This window comes from Mesoplodon bidens, assembly GCF_964165515.1.
Source record: "Mesoplodon bidens genome assembly, chromosome: 3".
NCBI classification, from domain to species: Eukaryota; Metazoa; Chordata; class Mammalia; order Artiodactyla; family Ziphiidae; genus Mesoplodon; species Mesoplodon bidens.
The window spans coordinates 90,486,238-90,510,596 of NC_138178.1; the positions used below are offsets into that span (position 1 = coordinate 90,486,238).

The 24,359-nt window shown below is 40.8% G+C and overlaps 2 protein-coding genes across 5 annotated transcripts; both read right to left on the bottom strand.

Moving 5' to 3' along the window:
• Positions 1–351: 351 nt before the first annotated feature.
• LOC308613822 (normal mucosa of esophagus-specific gene 1 protein) lies at positions 352–3,679 on the bottom strand. Its single transcript, XM_081227867.1, has 5 exons — positions 3,444–3,679; positions 3,244–3,305; positions 2,718–2,803; positions 1,734–1,794; positions 352–747 (listed from the first exon to the last, which is right to left on the bottom strand). Exons 2-5 carry the CDS (start codon positions 3,277–3,279, stop codon positions 679–681), a joined length of 252 nt encoding a protein of 83 aa, XP_081083993.1. The 5' UTR covers positions 3,280–3,305; positions 3,444–3,679; the 3' UTR covers positions 352–678.
• A 4,779-nt stretch (positions 3,680–8,458) lies between these two features.
• On the bottom strand, positions 8,459–24,098 carry AFG2B (AFG2 AAA ATPase homolog B). Of its 4 annotated transcripts, XM_081228206.1 has the most exons (8): positions 22,821–24,095; positions 21,628–21,813; positions 16,389–16,547; positions 13,416–13,625; positions 12,675–12,899; positions 11,216–11,350; positions 10,198–10,323; positions 8,459–8,731 (listed from the first exon to the last, which is right to left on the bottom strand). In XM_081228206.1, the coding sequence occupies exons 1-8, from the start codon at positions 23,913–23,915 to the stop codon at positions 8,564–8,566; spliced, it is 2,304 nt and encodes a 767-aa protein (XP_081084332.1). In that variant the 5' UTR covers positions 23,916–24,095; the 3' UTR covers positions 8,459–8,563. The 4 variants fall into 4 exon arrangements, with proteins under 4 accessions (XP_081084332.1, XP_081084333.1, XP_081084335.1 ...); XM_081228207.1 differs by lacking the exon at positions 13,416–13,625; XM_081228209.1 differs by lacking the exons at positions 12,675–12,899; positions 13,416–13,625 and having other exon boundaries at positions 22,821–24,096.
• Between the last annotated feature and the right edge of the window lie 261 nt (positions 24,099–24,359).

Consider the following 24,359-nt stretch of genomic DNA (forward strand, 5'->3'; position numbering starts at 1 on the left):
CCACATTCCCATCACTGCCAGAATCCCAGTATTTCCTCCAAGACCAATCCCCATGCAAGTCTCATACCCCATCTTGTCTTCATTTTCCTCACTGTACTTACCATCTTTTATTCCTCTCCCTCCAAAATTTGGTTTTGTTCATTGCTTTATCTCAGCTGCACAAGAACAGTACCTGGATAACAGTAGTTACTCAATAGATTTCTGATGAATGAGTGAACTTGGGAAAAAAGTTTATACAGAAATTTGCACTGGGTGTTATTTAAAAAGATGAAGTTCCATGGTTCAGAATGTGTTTATCTCCCATAAAAAGACTTTCTCCTCTATTTAAATATGTACCTGAACTTTAAGAAATCTCGCACAAGTGGTATTTTATTGGAGACAATCAAATTTAACAACTCTTTATACATTTTAAGGAGAACATTCAGGCATCATAAACACAAAAATTTCAATACGCAAAACAAATTTACAACAAGAAAATAAACATAGCATCTTATTTTGGGACTACGTGGTTATTGTTGCACTACCTTTATAATTCTTTATCCAGAGTCTAAAAACGTAGGCAAGCCCTAAAAATGTAGCAGAAGCATTTCCGCACACTGGTATCCATAATCTAGTTTGTGCAGAAGTGTTTCCACTAGATTCATAGAGTACTCTTTGGAAGAAAATGGCGAAGACTGGTCACCTGGTTGCCTTTCGGACCTTCTGCAACTCTTCAATAGGCTTCCATTCTTGGTTGATTGTTATAAGCTTTAAAAAAAGAATAAAAATGTTTTGTTAGGATCTGTCCATCCTCAGGTCCCCTTCTGGGATTTGTACACAGCTCCCTTTGTAAAAAGCATCACCATAACATTTGTAGTCAACGAATCACCTCTTCCCATCTCTAAAACAATAATATGGGCTGGTTCTATCCCTCTATCCCTCTAAAGAGCCTTTGGGTTCCTGAGTGTTATAGGATCAAAGAGAAAGGTCATATCCATTTACCCTACTTTCACTCAACAGGTTCTAGATTTTTTAACTTCCTATGGTTTTATGTGAACTATGAGCTCAAAAAGTGTCTGCTCTGTGTGAGTGGAGGTATGATGCCCCCAGCACAGAGCTAGGCACATAGTAGGCTCTTAAAATTTCCTCACTGTAATTGCTCAACAAAGGTACAAATGATCCAAGTTATACAATAAGGGAAAAGGCACAGAGCTGTGGACAAGATAACTAATAAGCACAGGTAACTCTACTCAATATTTTGTAATAACCTATTTGGGAAAAGAACCTGAAAAAGAATGGATATATGTATATGTATAACTGATTCACTTTGCTGTACCCCTGAAACTAACACAACATTGTAACTCAACTATACTCCAATATAAAATAAAAATTAAATTAAAAAAGGAGATGAGGTGTCACAATAATGATAAAAGTTAATATTTGAGTGCTGACTATGGGCCAGGCACTGTGCTAAAGGGCTCTATCTTATCTTCTTTAATCCTCTAAACTCTGAGGAAGAGCCCTATTATTGTGCCCATTTTATAGATTCTGAGAGCCTCAGAGAGGCCAAATTATCTAAACTCACCTGTGACTAATGGAGCAAGGATTTGAACTAAATCTCCATAACCCTATAGCACTCTCTTTGCACTACACATTAAATGGCACCCTAAAGGTGAAAGGGTATTACATCTATTTTGCTGACAAATGTGCTAAGGATTCGGCTAAGTATAAATCACATTTTAATGTAGCAATACCTTTCTAGGTGCAGTAGGATCCACAGTTTCCCAAGGTTCTGGATTTCTTTTTCGATCAATGCTAAAAATAAAAGAAAGCTGATTAAACATTAAAATAAGTGCATTTAAACTAAATCTGATATTGGGTTTATAAATACGCTAGGGACAGACTCAGAGTGCATACTTAGGCATTGAGTTAATTGAAATTGATGGAACATTCCTTTAAAAAGCTTCACAGTTTGGCTCAAACATCAAGGATCAATTCCTCTGCCGAGTAGGAGGTCTGTATTCCCTTTACTGGGCTAGACTGGAGAATGTTCTCATAAGCTGAAGAGCAATTAGGGTGGAAGTGCCAGGCTAAGAGCAAGCAAATATGCTCTTACCCCAGTTTCTGGAAGAGGCAGAAGGGCTGGGCTTGAAACCAGTAGGTGATGAACTGCCAGAGCCTAGCATTACGGCTCTACGGAGCCCTGCACCCGGTCAATATCAGTTTCAGGTTTTTCTCTTCCTCATATTCCAGGATACATGGTATTTTACCTTATATTCAGGGCTAAGATTGCATTCATTGTAGACAACTGAATCTATAAACTCTACCACATTAGGAAAGACCTTTCTAATGAATTGACATTTTAAAATGTTATTAAAATGATTAAGATAGATGATGTATATCCCAAAAGACCGTCTAAGAACTTTAAATTTCAAAACTTAAGTTAAAAAAAAAAACCAACAAGCTTTATTTTGCTGCATGAGAAGAGGAGGAGGGCCAGTGGATGACAGGGTATTTAGATACAAGGAACTTATATTAGTAAACTTATTTCATCACTAATCATCATTTGATAGTCTTCTGATACCTGGATGCTTTCTGGCCCTGACTCTAACCAAGTTCACAATTCGACATTCTTATCCTGGGGGGAAAACCAGGAAACTGATACCATGCATTTCATAAACTGAAGGTCAACCTAACACGGCTAAAAACGTTTTTATAAATGATGAATGCCTACTTACATCACATCGGTTTTTCGAAGGGAATACAGAGCAAAAGACAAAGCTCCAGTCGCTGCCACGGTCGTGAAAAGCACCAAAGGAATAAGCTAACAGAGAACAAAATACTCTGACGTTTCAATGTGAAACACTTGAAATATAACAGAATAGCTCTATATCATTTTATACTTTCTTCAACATCTTTAAAAGTTAATATTTTTAGTCAGATTTTCAGTTGCTTTAAAAATTTGCTTTCTTCTTTTGGACTTCCCTGGTGGCGCAGTGGTTAAGAATCCGCCTGCCAATTCAGGGGACACGGGTTCAAGCCTTGGTCCGGAAGATCCCACATGCCGCAGAGCAACTACGCCCCTGCGCCACAGCTACTAAAGCCCGCGCGCCTAGAGCCCATGCTCCGCAAGAAAAGCCACCCCACTGAGAAGCCCGTGCACCGTAACGAAGAGTAGCCCCCGCTCACCGCAACTAGAGAAAGCCCACCCGCAGCAACGAAGACCCAACGCCGCCATAAATAAACAGATAAATAAAACCTTACTTCCTTCTTTTTCATCAGGAATTGGAAAAAGCTCATGATGACTTCAGTGTAGAATGCCAAATCTAGAAGAAAAAAAAAATCCAAGATATTGATCAAAACTCAGCTACTAGGACTCAGCCTGGTGGGCTCCAAACCGTCCAACGTATCCCAAAGCCAGCCTCGAGGCGGCTCACTAGAGCCTCCGCCCGAGGGCAGCTCACCTGGGAGACCTGACGCGGCACCGCGAGCGGACGATGCTAACGACCAGAACCGAACGCCGACCTCGACCTCCGCGCATTATATACCAACCCCACCCTCTCCGGAAGGCCGGCCGGTGCGTTCTGGTCACGCGGACCGCGCAGGGGGCGTGCGGGGCTTGACTCGCTTTCCTTGCCCGGCGCCCGGCAACCGGGCGCCCCCTGCGGGACGCCGGGCCTTCAAACGCCGCGCCGCCGGACGCTAGCGCCCCCTGCCGCCTGCCGCGGTTCTTACCCGCCGCTCGGAGCGAGCCCAGGCTGGGCGTTGGCGCCTCTGCAAGGGGGTGGAACTGAGAACAAGGGGCGCTTGGATGGCCAAGAACAGGTGAAAAACAGCCCGTCTAAAAGGAGGTCCGGAAAAGGAGCCGCAGATCCGGGGGTCCCATGGGAGGCTCCTTGGTGCAGGCAGGTAAACTAGAATTAATCCATGTCGCATTAAAAGCTCCAAAAATGTGATGTGGCGCACTTATGGAGATAATTTAAGTTGTAAATATCCTTTCAGAATAACTCCTTGTTGTCCTGATTTTTTCCATTAAAAAAAAAATCAGGAGATGAGGAAGAAGAAACAAAAAGAACCAACTGGAGAGGTTTCCAGGAGATCTCTGAGACGACCCTGAAGGAACTCACCCCTAAGCTAGCAGCCTAGCCTTTAACGGAGCATGAAGACGGCTGCAGAACCACGGGAATAATAATTAAATCAGTATCTGTGTGCCAGGCACTGTACTGGAATCTTCTCGACATTTTTGCAAGGTATGTTATTTAGGCTCAGAGATGCTCTAGGCACATAGCCAGTAAGCGGCGGAGATGTAATCAGAAGCCCGGTCTGTCTGGCAATCAGGCAGCACTGTTCTTTCTGCACCCTGCTCTTAGCAATTGTGATTAAGTCAAGAGTGCAAGTTCAGTTATCTAAAAATAGTTATTTTAAAACAATTATTTTAAAACTGTTTGAAGTTCAAGCTATGAGTTAGCATAAAAATGAAAACATCTTAATGTTTTCTGAATGGCCAGACCCAGCTCTGTTTCAGCCCCATTTTATTTCTAGTCATGGGCTTTGCATTCAAACTGACCTGAGTTCAGAGCCCACCCCTGCCATACTTTATTAGCTGACTGACTTCGAGGAAACTACTTAACCTTCACGACTCTCAGTTTATATATATGTAAAATGGGGACAAACCTGGCTCGGCAGGGAGTTGGAAAAAATGTTAGAATGTATGCAAAGCATGTAGCAGTCTGCCTTGCCTGTAGTAGGCATTCAATAAATAGTAATTATTATTTGCAAAGATTTGTTTTATATAAGGCAGATCATAAATATAACTTCTCACCCAGTTACTGACAAGGGTTCTTACTGTGTAACTCGAGCTGTAGCTGGAGACGTTTGTTGATTACTTCAGGGAAAATTCAACATTTTCCGTGGTTTGTATTGAATAGAATCAAAGAAGCCTTTTAATGCTCCTTCTGTAGAATCTCTAAAGCTTCTTTTGTCTGTAAGTTCTAAGAAAAGCTTCAATTTGTTAATTAAAGATAAAATTTTTTCTAGGATAGAAGCAGGAGAAAAAGGAAATCTTATAGGAATATATCATGGCCCGCAAATTAAAATTAAAATGTGTAGCCCTTGGGAATTCACTGGCAGTCCAGTAGTTAGGGCTCCGTGATTCCACTGCTGGGGGCCCGGGTTCCATCCCTGGTGGGGCAAGTAAGATCCTGCAAGCCACGTGGCACGCCCCGGGGTGGGGGGGAGTGTAGCCCGTGCCTAGTAATGACCTTAAACTTAGAGCCCTGCTTTGCCAATGTCATTTCTTTTCAAAATGCAGTTTTGTAATAGCCTAGGCATTATTCTCGGAATGGGGCATGGTAAATTTAAAAGAATAAAACACAAGTCCCTTATTTCACGTTTCTTACAGTTTAGTGCCTGTAAGTAACTCTAACACGCTCTGTCATGATCTGGTGCCAAAGACCGATGATTAATTCTAATGGGCTCTGAGAAATCTTACCAAAGGTGAGGATACTTATTTGAACATAGAAATAGACAAACTAACTGTAAAGACATTTTGGGGGCAACTAGAGAAACTTAAATACAGACCAGATATGAAATGATATTAAAGGGAGTACTGTTGATTTTTTCAGGTGATAATGGTATTATGGTTATGTTTGTTTTTTTAAAAAACACATTTTTAAAGAAATGTATATGGAAATAATTAAGAAATATCATGATGTTTGGGATTTACCTGAAAATACTTGTTAGAAAACGAAGCAAATTTAGCAAAATACTAATTATTCAATCTAGGTGACAGATATGTGGGAGTTTGTTATATTATTGTGTGTGAAAATGTTCAGAATAAAATGTTTTAAAAATTTATAAATTGTATAGTGTTAAAAAACAGAATTCGTCTGAGTCAATTTGAAGATCTAATTGGCTTCAATCAATGGTTCATGAACTAGAAGGGTGCTCCAAGGGGTAGTACAAACAGAAGCCTTTTATAAAGGCAGGAGGGTGGGGCAAGAAGTAGTAGCAAAAGAAAATGCTTGTTTCAAGCCAGACTGCCTTCTTTTGGGGGCCAGGATGGGGTGGGAGGAGGGGGAGGGGCGGGAAGGAACCGGAGGGGTCTTTATCATGCAGATTACCTCGCTACTGTTGATCAGGAAATTTCAGACTGGCTGTTTTAAAGCTCACAATGAGAACTAGACCCTGAAAGCCATGCTTTCCCTCTTTTGGTTAATGCCCAGGTTTACTGAGCTTGTGTTTAGTCTTTACCAGAATGACTAACTAGCAGGCACAGTTCTCACCCTTCAAATCTTGGCAGCACCCCAAAGGAACCCACTCAGGATACTCACCAGCATTACCCTCTGTGGCTGCTCCAAAGCCCAAAATCCCTTGGGGGAGCTTCCCCTCCCCACCCCAATTGCCAGAAGCTTCTAGAACCTTCTCTAGCTGCTGCAACCCGGGCTTGCAGGAGCATGGAACCACAGCTACTTGGTTCCCACGCTAGGAATTTAAACTTAGATTTTCATCAGCCCAGCTCAGGCTTTATAAGAAAAATAGAATATCCTTTCATTAAATATTTTTTGTTGGAATTCTTTCTGCCCATCCTTCAGTGGCTGCCTAGTTACCAGGTTTAGCAAATATGGATTTGCTTAATTTCAGATGGTCTGGGAGTGTACTATTGATACATTGTTTAATGCTGTAATGTGGCTCAGAAAGGAGTTTAAGCTTAATGTAAAGCTTTTCACACTTCCCAGGTATAATACTTAGAAGCTGAAGTGTCTTCTCACCGATTACAAACACAGCTTTTGGAAATTTCCCAGAGCCATCCTCTAATCACACTGAAGTTGAGTCAAAGAAATCCTTGATCTGACTTCATCATTTATTGATTTATTTCAGTGGGAGAGGAAACATGTTTTTTTGTCCTCAGGAGGCTTCCAAAGTTCTCTTGCAAAGTTACAGTTTAAAAAGACATTTTCAAATGAAAACTCAGCCTCTAACCAAAGTGTGGGTACTAAATTTCTAGGCTGACCACTAGAAACTTTCTCTAGGAAAAAACAAGGGGCATACAGCTAGAATCTGAGTTAAGGGTTTCAGGCCTAGGGATGGCAAAGGCCTAATGGCTGCCTTTTCCCGTAAAATCAGTAACGGACAGAACATGAATGAAAGTATTCAGAATTCTAATAAAGTTTCTAGGTATTTTCCCTACTACTCAAAAGCAAGAGTCAGGTTGTTAGAATAATGTTAACTGAATTATATTTTATACCTATAAATAAGACAGGCCTTTTCCTTAATTGTTCCCCAATAGTGAGGTTTTGCTTAATAATAGTACTGGCTCCCGTCAGAAACAGAAAACTTTCCAACTGCTTAACATTTACGACTTCATATAGTTCACGCACCACGTTCTGACTGTACCTATACTTCTTTTGAAGCTCGTCTCCTGTGTATAATTCACACTGCATGACTTGTTGGAGGTCCCCGCTCCCAGCTGCCCTAGCAGTGCCATGTCTGTCTCCTTCACTTACACTCCTGCACCCTGTATGGCACCTTGTGAGTGAAGAAAGTCTCAGTAAGATGCTTACCAGATATTGTTAGGTGAGAAAAACAAGAGCTACACAGTACCATGCTTTTGGTTTTAAAAACTTACCTATACATGTGTAAGGGACTGGAAAGTTAAATACCCACACGTTTTCTTCATGTTTATCTATATTTTCTAGCATTATTACTTTTTTAATAAAGGAAAATAAAAACACATATAACCTATCTCCTTAAAAAATATGCACAATTACAAAAGGAAAACGAGTAGCTATACAGTGGAGAAGATGGACAAGATCATAAACAAGTGATCAAAATTAACATCATCAATAATGTGCAGATGTCACGTGCCTCCAGCTGTGATCTGAGGACATGACAGCACATACATATGCTCCACTGGGGACGCATAACCTGAACCTATCATGATGCACATCAGACAAACACAAATTAGGAACCAACTGTTCTATAACACACTTCGTCTGTACTCTTCAAACGTGTCAAGGTCAAGAAAGACTGAGGAACTGTTTCAGATTAAAAAAGGCAAAGAGGCTAAAGAGACGACATGACAACTAAGTGCAGTGTATGATCCTAGACTAGATCCTGTAATGGGAAAACAATTACTATTGGAACAACGGATGAAATTCATCGTCAGTAGATTAAAGTGTTGTATCAATGTTAAATTTCTTGAATTTGATAACTGAACTGTGGTCATATAAGAAAATAAGCTCATTTATAAGAAATGTACATTGAAGTATTAAAGGGATAAAGGGGCATGATGTGTAAAATCTACTTTTAAATAGTTCAGAAAAATACTGGGGTGGGGAGGAGGGAGAGGGAGAGAGAGAAAGGAGACAAATGTAGGAAAATGTGAAAAATTGGAGAATCTGGGTTAAGAGTATATAAGAGTTCTTTGTGTTATTCTTTTAACTTTTCTGTAAGTATGAAATCTTAGCTTATTAGGCACAAGTGTTTTTATTTACAGGAAATAACACACACAAAGTGTGAAGTTGCAAATTATAGTGCACGTTCACATTTCAGTTAATCCTTAAGCAGGTATGTAAAATAATTTTTAAATATCTTCTAAGTTAGAAAATCCTTGTTTCTGAAATAAGTTTTTATATAAAGTCAAATCCTTGTGACTTAAGGATGGTTTTACAGTCTTAAGTGATTCTAGAAAGTGCTCTTGTTTCACTGTGGTCGCTTCCAGTCCATTTTCTTGCAGAGCCAGCAAGGCGGCCTGTAAGAGACAAACAATAGGAAATAATAAATATGCTTCATTGTTATTTTATAATATATGGTAATACTCTAAAATGTGAACACAAAAATCTCAGTCTCACTTCATAGAATTTCAATATTCATGATGCTAGAAACATTAAGCTAAAAAGTTAAAGTGATTAAAAGTCCTCTCAGTAGACCATCTTTTCTTCTACATTAAATTCTAGCCTTAAATGGGTGGGGGGCTGGGGGGGGAAGCAGACTGCAGAATAATATAGGCATTGTGAGTGCATATATTTTAAAGATGACATCAACTATACTCCGGTATAAAATAAAAATTTTTAAATCAACTATATGCCAATAAAAAAAAAATTAAGTTAAAAAAAGATGAGAGACCATATTCCTGGCCTCAGAGTGGGAGTTTTTAAACAGGAAACAGCACTGATCATAAAGGAACAGATCAACACATACTCGATGACCCACCAATTCTCTTTGTATACGAAATAGAGATACACACATACGTATAGCAATAGACACGTACAAGATTGTTCCTAGCAGCATAATTCATAATAGCAAAAAAGTTGTAACACAAATGTTCAAAGATAAAATGCGTATATAAATGCAGCACATTCATATATTAGAATATTATAAGCAACAGAAATGAACTACTGCTACACACAAAACAACGGATGAACTTCACAGACATAATCTTGAGTTAAAGAAGCAGACAGAAAAGCATACCATATGGTTCCATCTATATAAAGTGCAAAAGCAGGCAAAACTAATCTCCCCAGTGCTGGAAGTCAGGAGAGTGGTTCTCTTTTGGGATAGAGTGGGAAGGCCCACGGGAAGCTTCTGGAGAGGTGGTTATACAAGTGTGTTCACTTTATGTTAATTCAGTGCACTATATCCTTCTGATCTGTGCATTTTTCTGAATGTTATATTTAACACAAGTTTATAGAAAGGAAAAACCCACAGTGGCTGCCTTTTTTGGCAGCCAACATAAAGTCTAAATGCCTTAAAGTGACTTACAAGAACCTGTGTGATCTGGCCACTGTCCATTCCACCTCTTCAATAATGTCATCTCTTTCCTCCAGTTGCTGCACATTTTGTTCCTTCTGCCTCAAACACTCCGCTTCTCTCCCTCAGCCTAGCTAACTCCCTAATCACCCTTCCAGTTTCAATGTACACACACCCTCTCTCAGATAGCCTTCTCTGATGCCCCCAGGTCTGGACTGGTGTCCTTCCTAGGTACTCCCACAGCACCCTGAACTTCCCTGACTCACTACATGTTTTAATTCAGTATTACCTCTCTGCACCTCCCCCACTGCCCATCAACCTGTAAGCTCTGAAGAGAAGGTAAGGGACCACAGTGGTCTTTTTCACCTCACATGGTGCCTCCCTTTCAGTAAATACTGCCAAGTGAATAAGTTCTGAATAAATGAAGAAATGTTTTGAACTATAGGTTTTCTTCACTAATTAACTTACTTCTTTGCAGAGGTTTCCAAGATCAGCTCCAGAGAAAAAACAGGTATCCGCTGCTACGTTTTCCAAGGAAATATCAGGCGCCATTGGCATGTTTTTTGTACAGACTTTCAGAATAGAAAGCCTGCCCTGGAACAAAATAAAAAATAATATGTTTATAACCTTACAACATTTATGTCTGACACAATGCTGTATTAAAACATTTCAAGTTAGAGTTTTCTATCATATTACAGAGAAAGTATATATATTTCAGAAACAAACAATAAGAAAGAATCACTTCTTCTCAAGAAGAAAGTAAATGTGACATCATGATACATTTTAATATTTTTATAATTAATTTAAAAAATAGCCAACCATAGATATAATCTTTAAGAAACTTGATGAATCTCTCTTTTGGGTACAAACAGTCCCATCAGACATGGTTCAAGAGCAAATACATAAATTATCAGACACAATTTAAAAATAAAATAGATATAATTCTTTTCCATCCCTTCAAAATCTGATAAAAGCCTAAGGAAGGAGAACAATTCATTTTCTGTGTCTTTCACCACTCACTGCCAGTGGCTCTGGATGTGAAGGGCAACGGATTTACTGATTCATTGGCTGTGGATACATTATGTATAATCTCTGCAACCTCAGATTTCTCCACTGAAAAATAAGAATGCTGACCCAGATAACCTCCGAAACCCTTTTAACACTTTAGGATTCCTCCATTCTAGTTGCAAAATAATGTTGAGTAGACTCAATAAGCTCAGTATTTTGAGTCTTCCACAAAAAGGAAATTACTACCTTGCTTTTAGGCTTATGTTTCTCTGAAAACAGGGCCAGAGTACCCAGCAAAAGCAGATGAAAATGATGATTTATGACGGGCCCAGATAAGGAAAAACGCGGAATCCAATATAGGACACATACCATGTACACCTACACCCAGTAAGGGATTCAATTCTGCCGTCTTCTTAGAGCTCAGACACTGATGTGTTGTTAGAAATGCTCACACAGAGTAAATGTGCACAATGATTACCTTTTCATCTGGAGGTGGAATATAAATAATCTTGTCTAATCTTCCAGGCCGTAACAAGGCATCATCTAACACATCAGGTCTATTTGTTGCTGCAACAATCATGACATTGCTATGAAAAACTTCCTGAAACTCTAGCTGAGGGAAAACATACAACACAAAGTAATGTCAATAAGTTGTTAATTATTAAATGTATTTTTTTTAAATTACAAATCAGAAGGTCCATTTGTTTCTAAGTAGGGGGATATTTTTTTCTTGGGACTAGAATGCTTACATTTCCTTTCCAGACCACCTTCTCAATATCAAGGTACCCCAGAAACAAATTATCAAAGAGCTACTACTCTGTGTACACAGTGAAGGGAGTGATCAATCCTGATGGGGCATCTCTCAGTGTGAGAACTGATGAAAAGCTTTACACCACAGCAGAGAACATCTATCTGTTGACCTAAATGCACCTGAGCCCCAGTGAATGATTACAACTTAAATGGACGACTTGAAAAGACAGAAGCATCTGACTAACACATGTATAGTTATGAAAAGTCTTGGCTCTCATGTTCTTGAACAGGGAGATTTATTTTACCCCTTTGTTTTCTTTCCACAGGCAGAAATATGACAATTAACATAAGCTGCATTTATATAAATCCTGAAGATAAGAAATATCTAAGAGCAACCAGAACAAGGCCTTACACATGCTAAGCATTCAAAATTGTTGAACTTAATTATCAGAGCAGTTCTCCAGTGATGTGATCTCTCAAAGCAATGAGTTCCCTATATCTGCAAGTATTTTAGCAGAGGCTGGGTAAACACCTGTCAGAGGCTATAGAAGGAAATCCTGCATGATGAGGAGATCTGATTAGAAAACCTGATGGGTCCCGTCAAATTCTAGTGGCACATGTTCCTAAGGAGCTGTAAGACTCTCTTTCCATGGAACAATTTAAAAAATGGGAAACAAGTAAGAACAAGAAAAAAACAAAAGAAAAAAAATTCTCTGTAGGCTCAGAAGAGAGGAAGAGGATTTCCAAGGTCATTTTAACTTTGTTATAACCAAGGAAACCCATTCCTCAAGAAAACTGAAAATTTTCAATTACTGATCATTATTTCCAATGATCAGTAACCTAAACATGGGTTATGTTTCATTTCACATAAACAATTTTAGAAAGGGATGAACACTAGTTTTTCAGGGTATAAAAATAAGAAGAAACTCCCTTCTCCACTAGCAATATGTAGTTATGTTTCTAATCTTAGGAAAAAATTCACATTCATATATATCTAAGATACTTTATTATAAAATTTGCCTCACCTTTCCCAGGTAAATCACTATTTTACCAGCTCTGTAAAAGTCCTAAGAGTCACACTGAAATTATATAATTCTATGAGATGAATCCAGCATAGGAAAAGCTAGTGCAGATGCAATCTACTTAATGCTGGCCTGGATTTTTGGTGTATTCTGGCTAATAAATACCTCTTCGTTTTTTTCCAGCTCCTTGTATTTACCATGTTGATCTGATTTACTTCCTCTTCTCTCTATAGTCTTCAATCCAACACCATCTAATTCATTTAGGAGAACAGAAAGAACACGCTCTTGAACATTACATCCTGTTCTGCTGATTGACCGAGAGCCCAAGATTGAATCAATTTCATCCAAAAACACAATTGCTGGAGTATTTGCTCTTGCTTGTCGAAATACCTTTTGTTCAAAAAACGGAAATATTTAAAAGCTATACATCATGCCTTATTCATATGAATGTATGTTTTCTGCATTACTCTGTATTTATGATTTTTAAAATATAAAAAGAGAAAGATTCTAAATGTCTAAGAACTAGGGAATGAATAAATAAGGAATAACAGTATTATATAGGGGTTAAAATAATATTTTCAAAGAATATTTAATATTATTGAATTTTAAAAGTGATAATATTAAGTTAAAAATCACAGATCTATGTTACATCCACCCATTCCCTGCCCAAGGAAACAGAAAAACAAAGGAAATTCACCAAAATGTTAACGGTAGGTGGAGGAATTATGGAGGATTTCTTATTTACACTTTTCTATATTTTCTAAATTTTCTATACACAATCAGGTATAACTTTCCTAATAGGAAAAAAAGCCAGTTATATTTTAAAAAAATAAGGTCTATCCTTAAGGCATGAAACAAAAATTCAAAAGTAAACTTAACTGCATGAGGGAAAATAAAAAAACAAACCTGAGACAAGATTTTTTCTGAATCTCCAACAAAAGGTGAAAAGAGATCAGCTCCGCTCACTGAAACAAAAGAGCAATGACAGCTCGTGGCCAGGGCTCTCACCAGGGTGGTTTTAGCACACCCAGGGGGACCATACAGGAGAACTCCCTTTGGTTCTGTCAGGCCCATCCTAACAAATTCCCGAGGGAATTTCAGAGGCCATTCAATGCTCTAAAAGTATACAAAAAGAGAGAGTTGTTTTAGTATAATGATGAACATCAAAAAATTCAGTAAATTCATGCGTTCAACAACCCTCAGGTACCTGCTATGAGCTGGAAATGTGCTCCGATCTCCACACAGCAGCCAGTGATCGTATGACCTAAGTGAGGTCACATCACTTCCTGCTTAAAATCTTTCAATGACTTCTCAGCAGAATTAGAATAAAATCCAAATCCAAACTCCGAACTTACCACTGCTTACAAGGCCTCACATAACCCATCGCCCAAACACTCCAGTTTGTTCCCATCTCACGGCCTTTACCTGCTAGTCTCTCTCTGCCTGAGAGATCCCTCAAGATCTTTGTGTGCTATCCCTCATCATACATGTCTCCACTCATATGTCATTTCCTTGGAGAGGTCTTCCCTAACCACTGTAGTTAAAGCAGATCCTCCTCCTCCCAGGCAGTCTATGCTACTACCCATCTTCTCCTTTTGGAGCACTTATTCATTTGCTATCTGCAACTACTATTTTTCCATGTTGAGTTAGTCATTCTGCTCCTGCTAGAATGTAAGTGAAGTTCACCTCTAAATCCCCATCACCTAGAATGACACCTTCACAAAGTAGGCACTCATAATAGGAAGTAAATCCTCACTACCTCTGAGGTAGATGGTTTTGTTATCATCATAACTTCACAGATGCAGAAACTGGGGCTTAAAAAGTGAAGTAACCCGCCCAGATCTATCTTATTGCTAGTGAGGCAGAACTAAGACTAACCCCAGACAGTGTAGATCAAGAGCACAAGCTCTTAACTACTGATATTTTGCCTCTACAGAAAAGGACAGACAAGACCCCTGTACCTAGAAACTCCTATTTTAGTTGGGGAGACAGGCTTGTAAACTAACAAGCAGACCAGAGAAGGGCATTCCACAGACAAGGAACAATATATACAGAGACACATGAAAGCATCCAATTCATCTCCCAACAGTAAGCAGGAACAGAGGGGAGGATGAGGGAGGCAAGACATGATAGAGCTGAAGTGGAAGTAGGATTCAGATCACATTGGGCCTTGATAGTTTTAGTCAACATGAGGAAGCAGTATAGAGAACGGATAGAAGGAAATGAAACTAGAGGGAGGGAGACCACTTAGCAGTCTCTGGCAAGGATTCAGACTACAAAAATAATAAGGCTTGATGTGTCACAGGCAGCGGAGGTGGTGTGGGAGGGACGTATATGAAACATAAAATGTCACTGTATTTTACGCAGGGGAAATCCAGAGGGGAAGTTACGTGATGTATGACATGACTCCATGCATTTAGAAGACAGGTTTCTGACTGAGGGGATGGGGTGACTGGCTGCATTCACTGAGGGAGGGAATCCAGGTGTAGAGGTGGAACTGATTAGCTGAACTTTGGACATGCTGAGTTTGAGATCCCTGGAAGTTATCCAGTAGGCAGGCATTTAAGTAGTTCTAATGATCAAAAGAACTATCTGCACTGGATATAAAGATTTCTGAGTTAGCAGTTTTCAGGGGACAGCTGAGACCTGGGACACTGAGGAGATCAAAGGCTCACTCAGAAAATGCAAAAAGAAAACTCTCAGGCACTCGGAGAACTAACATTTAAGGTAGGGGAGGGGAGTGCTCAGAAAGGCAGGAAAGCTTAATATTCAGAGCTAAAGAAACAGTGTTTCTAACAGAAAGGTGTTACTCATCTCCCGCATGTATTTTGTGAAGATTAAATGAGACAAAGCATGTAAAAAATTAGGGGGACTTCGTGGGGGACTTCCCTGGTGGCATAGTGGATAGGAGTCTGCCTGCCAATGCAGGGGACACAGGTTCGATCCCTGGTCAGGGAAGATCCCACATGCTGCAGAGCAACTAGGCCCGTGCACCACAACTACTCAGCCTGCACTCTAGAGCCCGCAAGCCACTACTACTGAGCCTGGGCGTCCGGAGTTTGTGCTCCGCGACAAGAGAGGCGGCGACAGTGAGAGGCCCGCGCACCGCAATGAAGAGTGGCCCCCGCTTGCCGCAACTAGAGAAAGCCCACGCACAGAAACAAAGACCCAACATAGCCAAAAATAAATAAATAAAATAAAAAGAAATTCAAAAGAATACTATTTTGTGACGTGAAAATTATATGACTTCAGTGTCCATAAGTAAAGTTCCATCAGAACACAGATACTCATTACATACTGTCTATGACTGTTTTCTTGCTACAATGGCAGGGTTGAGTGGTTACAACAGAGACCACAAAGCCTAAAATATTTATTCTCTGGCCCTCTACAGAAAAGAGTTTACTGACCCCGGTCTAAATTATAAACTCTTTAGAGCAAAAAGCAAACAAAAAGAGGGTGAGGCAGGAAAGTATGAAAAATAAGGGCTTCCCTGGTGGCGCAGTGGTTGAGAGTCCGCCTGCCGATGCAGGGGACACGGGTTTGTGCCCCGGTCCGGGAAGATCCCACATGCCATGGAGCGGCTGGGTCCATGAGCCATGGCCGCTGAGCCTGCGCATCTGGAGCCTGTGCTCCGCAACGGGAGAGGCCACAACAGTGAGAGGCCCGTGTACCGCAAAAAAAAAAAAAAAAAAAAAAGAAAAATAATATTTGATGCCTATAGAGTCCAGTTAAATAAGGACTGAAAATCGACCATTAGATCTAGACGTTAGCATCACATTAGTGATGACGGCAAGAAGTTTCAGTGCAGCTTGTTTTCACCATAAAGCATTACGCTAAGACTGTCATATTTTACTGGCTTAAGCAGATTCTCTATCTCACCTGTTTTAACTTCAGTTTTACATCTTCAAGGCCACCAATCTGCTCCCAGCCAACAGGCTTGATGTCCATCAGTCCAATGACACTTCGAAATGATGAGGGCTGGATCTTTTTAAAAGCTTCAAGGAAGTCTGTTTCATCAATCATTGGATTGTCCTGGTTCTGAAGAAATCCACCCCAAAAAGCAAAATCAAACCAAAAATTAGGTGGGCCTTTTTTGTGGTACACAAACACAATTACTTTTTAATTTTAAATCCTCTTCTGAATTTATACATCTATTTTGTTATCACTATAAAGAAATTTGTAACACATGGTATAAAAAAATTAAATGTCTCCCCCTCAACTCCTCCAATATTCATCCCCAGAGAATGTCAACAGTCTCCTGTGTATTCTTCCAGTATGTTTTATGACATACGTATATGCTTTCAAAAAGATACACAAATGTGACCATACCATACATATTAACTTGTACTTTTTCTTAGAAATTTATCTTAGAAATCTTTTCATGTCAACTAATACAGTTCTACCTCATTCTTTTTGACAACTGCATATTGTATGAGTATTTTAACGACATCCTTCTGTTGAACGTAGGTTGTTTCCAGTCTTTTGTTATTAAAAACAAAGCAGCAACTGAAAGTCCTTGTGCACATGCTCAAGTATTTTATATAATAATTTCCTCAAAGTAGAATTATTGTGCTTAAGAGTATGTACACTTATAATTTTCACAGCTACTACTAAACTGTCCTCAAAGCTGCACCAATATATGAAGCTGTTCTCCCCACACCTCTCCAACAATGGACATTACCAAACCTTACATTTCTGCCAGTGTGACAGAGGAAATGGTGCTCACTATTGTGTTAATTAAATTTCTTTAATCAAGAGTGAGGTAGAGGAAATAATGGAATCAGAAAATCAGTTTTGCAACCATCGCAGTAAAGGCTGTTTAGGGCAAGAATCAATGGATGCTAACCTAGGGGAGGGAAAGTTTGATGCATTGTCTCAGAGCGTTTCCTCACAGATTTCTTATTAGTTGCAAAGGGAAAAATAGCAGCTATACAGTAGATAAACTGGACAAAACCTTGACTGATTCATCACATCAGTCACCATTAGGGACACCACCAATGAGGGGCAGGTGGACGTATTGTGCCTTCACATGTGACATCATAAGAAGGACACACTATCACTTATGTAGTATCCCCAACGGGTATGCATAACCTGAATCTGACTATGAAGAAACAGACAAACCCAAACTGACAGAAGTTCTATAAAATCACTGACCTGCATCCTTGAAAAATGTCAATGTCAAATGTTGCACACACACCAAAAAAGGGCTAAGGAAGCGTTCAAGATAAAAAGAAACAAAAAACTAAACATAATACATTATCCTGGACTAGATCCTGTACTGGAGGAAAAGACGGCTAAAAAAATTGATACAGTTAGCAAAATTAGAATAGGAACTGCAAATCTGACAACATTTTGATCAATATTAAATTTCCAGAATATAATGAGATTATACATACTTTTTCATAGGAAATGGACATTAAAATATTAAGGGATAATGGGTTAAGATGCATGCAACCCCTTCTCAAATGATTCAGAAAAAAACAATGGGTATACCTAGGCAGTTGACCCTTGAACAACATGGGAGTTAATCCTCGTTTAAGTAGAGGGGGCCCCCCATATCTGCCGTTCCCCACATCTGTGTGGATTCAACCAACCCCAGACCGTGCAGTACTTATAGTATTTACTATTGAAAAATATCTATGTATAAGTGGACTGGTGCAGTTCAAACCTGTGTTGTTCAAAGGTCAACTGTACAGAGAGAAGAAGAGAAAAGAGAGAATGATAAAGCTAATTTGGCAAAATGTTAAAAACTGGTGAATTTGGATAAAGGATTTAGCAGGAGTTCTCTATCTCAGAACTCTCCCTGAAGTTTTAATTATTTCAAAATAGTAAGTTTTTAAAAAAGAAAAAGAATCAAAAGACTAATTTTTAAAGAAAGTTGAGGATTTTTCATGTGTATAAGCCATCTGTAATCCTTTTACTGTCAACTACCAGTTCATATCTTACTACCCATTTTCTCTTGGATTGTTGGTCTTTTCATATTGCTTTGTGAGAGTTTTTTCTACACCAAGGAAATTGGGCTTTTGTCATGGGCTGAAAGTATTTTTCCCAGTCTGTCTCATGTCTTGCCTTTGCTTATAGTATTGTTTGTTTGTTTGTTTTGCTTTTGAACTTGTCATCTTTCTTTTTTTTTTTTAATAGTATTGTTCTGCCATTCTAAAATGGTCAAATCAGTAAATCATTTCCTTTCTGGCTATTAAAAACTTATATTTCTATTTGTAATATCTGTATTATATTTAGGTATTTGCCCTCTTACATCAAATTCTGAACATTCAGTTATCCCAAAATTCCCATTTTCAATAACAAACTATTTTATCCCATTTATGAAAGATTAAATAAGTGAATATGTATACGTGGAGCTTTTCTGAAGTGTTCCTAAAAAATGTCAATAATTATAATCTCTGGGAGGTGAGATTTCAGATAATTTTTACTTTCTTTATAATTTTTATCTTGTTTAATTTCTCACAAATAACGCTATTAAATAGTTTCTTGAATAGTGCTTTTTTTTTTTTTAACTAGCTAGCAGTATTAGATATTGGGTAACTGAATACTAATTAATTTTTAGGTAACACCAACTAACATTTGAAAATCCCATTTACACTTGCAGATTACTTGTGTGTACACTATTCACTTGATTTTCATAATCCCTTCAGGCAGATAAAAACCCTTTCCCCTCTATGTGTATATGTGTGTGTGTTAAACTGTCTTTCTAACCCTTTAATAGGCATACTTGACAAAAAGATGAACAAACTGTGATGTGCTCTTGTCTGCCCTGGCACAGATAGAGGCAGCAGCAGCCCCTCAGCTGCCTGGGGAGGGAAAGAAGAAAAAGATGGAGCCAGTACCTTCCCAGAAGCCTCTGTCCCTTCTTCCTTTTTGCCTTTCTTTCTTCCACTTCCCCTGGTTGTTTATGAACTGAGCCATCACCTGGGGTAACTATGCCTGGGCAGGCCCCTCCTGAAGTAGCAGTGGGCTCCACCCTAGGACGGCTGCAGCTGGATGGTCCACCTAAGCCAACGTGCTTAAGGTCAAACCTGGAACTTCAAAGCAGAGGGAATTCTAAATGTAAACCTCCTTTCCCGTACCGTGGTATTCTTGTCCTCCCCTCAAGAGGCATATATCCTCAAATCTTCACACATGGGACTTGTCATTAAATCTTCAAGCAGTTTTGGTTCTAAACTGAAAAGATGAGGACTTACAAGTTCATGTAACTCCTTCCCCACCTTTGGTGTAAGAGTAAAAATAAAGGAAAAGAAAATGAGGAAGGTTATAAATGACCTAGGTAAAAAGGTTTTCAAAATTTAGGATGATAAATCATCCTTTTATAGCTTAAACAAACTCAGAATTAGGTTTTAAAAAATTATAAGGTCAAAGAACAATTTTAACATTACAACAGAATCCTCAGCATGCTGAAAATATTTTTCTGAAGGGGTTTAGGGATTCAGGTTGACATTACACAAAAGTGAACAGATTTTCCAATCTATAGTGTTGAAAACTACTATATTTAAGATAATATCCTAACTATTTTTAAGAAAAGCAGACATGAATTAAGGATTTGAATGTCAAAGATGAATTTAAATAAAATTCCAAGCACCTAATCGTCTCCTGAGTTAGAAAAGCTTATTTTCCCTTCAAGATGCTTATTAACAACAAAGGGAAAAATAGTATCTTGACAAAGGAGAAATCTCAGAGATACCACCTTATCCAAGAAATCAAAGTTAATTTCACCAGTAATAGGACAAAGATATATCATTTGCTACCTAATAGATGCAATGAGAAAAACACAGTATCATTTCTGTGATATTTCTGCCAAAAATGCAAAACCTGAATCAAATCATGAGAAAACATCAGTCAAACCCAAACTTAGGAATATTCTACAGAATAACTGAACTGTACTTTTAAAAAATTAAAGTCGTAAAAGAAAGACTGAAGAATGTTTCTAGGTTAAAGATTAAGCAGCCATGACAGCTAAATGCAATGTGTAATCCTGGATTAAAAAATATTTTTTTCTTTTTTCCTTTTAAAATTTTTGCTACAAAGGAAATTAGTGGGACAAATGGTGAGACTTGGTTAAGGTCTATATAGATTAGGTAGAAGTATCATGTCAGTGTTAATTTCCTCATCTTGATAATTGTACTGTGGTTTTAAAGTCCTTGTTTTTAGGAAATATACACTTAAATTTTCAATGCTAAAGGGGCATCATGGCTGCATTTGAGAGTATGAGTATATATATATACACACTCACATAAACATCCATACACATGAAGAGAGTATGATAAAGCAAAAGTGGTAAAATGTTACATTTGATGAATCTGTGTGAAGGATATACAAAAATTCTTTGTACTATTTTTGCAACTTTTCTCTAAGTCTGAAATAGATTCAAAATAAAACAAAAATTAAAAAGAAATAGGTTTACTTCTTCTGGGGCCACACTGTCTTTTTCCTGACTGCTCTGGGCTTCAGCACTAAAGAGTTACTATGGGAGTGGGGGAAAACGCCCTGGGCAAACCTAAAGAACTCAGCTCTCTGTCCCTACTTTCAGTCATATACTATTTCTATGCAGTTCAGATGTAAAAATATATGTAAGAGGCCTTCCCTGGTGGTGCAGTGGTTAAGAATGTGCCTGCCAATGCAGGGGACACGGGTTCGAGCCCTGGTCTGGGAAGATCCCACATGCTGCGGAGCAACTAAGACCGTGCGCCACAACTACTGAGCCTGAGCTCTAGAACCCGCGAGCCACAACTACTGAGTCTGCATGCCACAACTACTGAGCCTGTGAGCCACAACTACTGAGCCCATGTGCCACAACCACTGAAGCATGCACGCCTGGAGCCCATGCTCTGCAACAAGAGAAGCCACCACAGTGAGAACTCCACGCACCGCAACGAAGAGTAGCCCCTGCTCACCGCAACTAGAGAAAGCTCGCGCACAGCAACAAAGACCCAACGCAGCCAAAAATAAATAAATAAATAAAAAATTTTTTTAAAATGTAAGAAACAGCTGTCGAAGGTATCAAAAGTTTGAAGAAAATGTACTTACCACTTTTTTTAATCTCTAAATTAACTTGTTACGTTAATAAAAGGGTTCACATAGAAGGTCATAAATCAATCCTTCTTACCTTCTCACTATGAAGCAGAGCGTGCATGGCAGCCTCCCTGCAGAGTGCGGTCAGGTCTGCACCAACATAGCCAACTGTCATTTCTGCAAGGAGGCTCAAATCGACTTGACTGGAGATGGGCATCTTTGAGGTAATCACTTGTAGAATCGCCTTTCTTTGTCTAAGTGTGGGAGTTCCAATGACAATCTATGTGCAAAGCAAGGAAAGAAAAAGTTTACAGCTTAAAATATTATTTTTTTAATCCTCACAAACATGTATAATAATTTAGCGAACAAATCTGGAACTATTACTGTGTACTCTTAAGCATACCTTACATTCTGAATACATGAAAATCCTTATCTTCCAGAGGAGTAACACTGGCTAGAAAGTTGCACAGTTAAAAATTACATATGTCATTTAATAAGTTTTTGTTATTTTTGAGAACCTACCACGTTCTAGGAGCCAGTAAACTAGATGGTCTATGTCCCTGCTCTTATGGAGCTTATTCAGGAGACAGGTACTACATGGTGTGAGGAAGAAATCCACTCACGTTCTAAACAGATTATGCTAAAGTGGGCAATTATCACCTGTCTCTTTAGAAACCTACCACAAAGTTCAAACATCATTTAAATAATCACTATTCAAACTATTTAGTAGAAATCAAGAATCAATTTAGGACTGAAGTTTATAAAATAGGACAGCTTTGAATATTCAACCTTCCTGGCAACTCAGGGAGCAATTGTGGGATAGGAGGCTGGCGTTCAAACAAGGAATGAACAAATCTAGAAGAGTTAAAATGTCTGCTCTGATTTAGTCCTTCCCTGCCTTCCCCCTTATTTCAATACATTTGTTTCTCGAGGCTATCCTACTTTAAATTCTCCTTCCAGATCCGTAAGAGTTTAATATGCTTGTAGCAGTCCTAGTTCCCTTAAAAACTAACACTACTGATTATAGTACTCCTCATTCTCAGGACCTGCACAACTCATCCCTATCGGCCCCCTTGCTTCTCAGAACAATTTGCCTCTGGAGGGGGAAAGGGTCCTGGCTCGCAGATCATTTGTGGACCAGAGAATGGGTTCTTCTCTGCTTTACAGAGCCCCACTCCAGCTTCACTGACTTCCAAACCTAAGTGGCAAACGCCTCGGGGCAGCCAACCAGGGCCAGAAGAGGCCGGGGTTCCAGGGGCAATGAGGTAGCTGGCTGAGCCTATTTACCTCTCGGTCGAATCTCCCAGGTCTGCGCAGCGCTGGGTCTAGCGCGTCCGGCCGGTTGGTGGATCCCACAACCACCACCTCCCGGCCCCCACTGATGCCGTCTAGCAGCGTCAACACCTGGGCCACCACGCGGCTCTCGGGGGCTTGGTGTGGGCCGCCCCGCCGGGGACACAGGGCGTCCACCTCGTCCAGGAAGAGAAGGGTGGGCCTGCGGCTGGCCAGCTCCCGGGCGCGCTGGAAGACCCGCCGCACGTTCTCCTCGGTCTCCCCGGGCCGGGAGCCCTGCAGCATGGGGGCACTCACGGCCAGCAGCTCCGCGCCCGCCTTTCGGGCCACGGCCCGAACTAGCTGGGTCTTGCCCACTCCGGGGGGGCCGGCCAGGAGCACCCCGCGTGGCACTTCTAGCCCCAGCGAGGCCAAGGCGCGGGGGTAGCTGAGCGGCAGGTGGAGGAGCTCCCGCAGCGAGTCGGCCGCCTCGGAAAGGCCCCCAAGGGGCACCTCGGGCTGCGGCTCTTCTTCCGACGGAGGTAGCCCGCTCAGACTGATGTGGGTGCGAGGGGTGACCAGCCCGGCCGGATTCGGGTTGGGTGCCCCGCTGACGATGTGCAGGGCGGCCACCGGGCCGGGAGCGCCCGGAGGAGCGGCCACCACGTGGCCCAGAGAGACCGGACGGTTCCTCAGCAGCTCCTGCGCCGCCTCCAGCACCGCGGCTGGATTTGGGGCACCAGACACGCCCGCCAGCTCCCGCAACACCGGCCACACGGCGAGGAGCCGAAGGGGCGGGCAGGGCACTAACCGGAGTCGGCTCAGGTTCAGACTCCCCCGGGACCCCGGCGCCCCCACTGCCGCCCCCGGGCTCGCGCACTGCGGATCCAGTTGCACAAAGCCGTCCGCTCCATCCCGCCGCGGCCAGGCGGTGCAGAGGCAGGAGCCGCCGTCAGGCAGCGAGATCTCCACCGCCGAGCCCAGGTGCGCGCCTAAGGCGCGGAGGGCCGCCGGGCCCAGGCGACAGCGCTGGGTGCCCCGGTCCCTAGCGTCTACAGGTAGCAGCTTTAAGAACGGCCCTTCTGGAAAGGGACCTGAGTCTGGAGCCATTACTCACGGAAGACGCGAGGCCCAGGAAAGTGGGGTAGGTATTCCACCCGGGCCAGAAAGACCGGTACACAGAGCGCCTCTGCCGGAAGCACGTGATGCGCATGCGCCAGGGATCTGTTGCCGTTCCCTTACATGAAGCAGAAAGGACCAATCGGAAAGTTAGACGAAGTTAAACAACGCTCGGACCCTCGGGGCTAGTTTGCTGTGGTGCTGGGTTTGATGAAATCTAGTCGTCATTTCCATAGCTTTACGAACAAGGCCTTCGTCACGGGTGTCTGAGAGGCAGCGTAAGCTACCTTTACTAGGTCATTAAGCATGTACCTTGGTGGTTTGGGGAGTTGCCACATAGCATTCTCTTTCCCTGGCTCCCGGACTCGTGCATCACCATCTGCGCTTTTGGAGTATCAGCCTATAGACTGTGCTATTTTGTGAAAAAACCTCGAC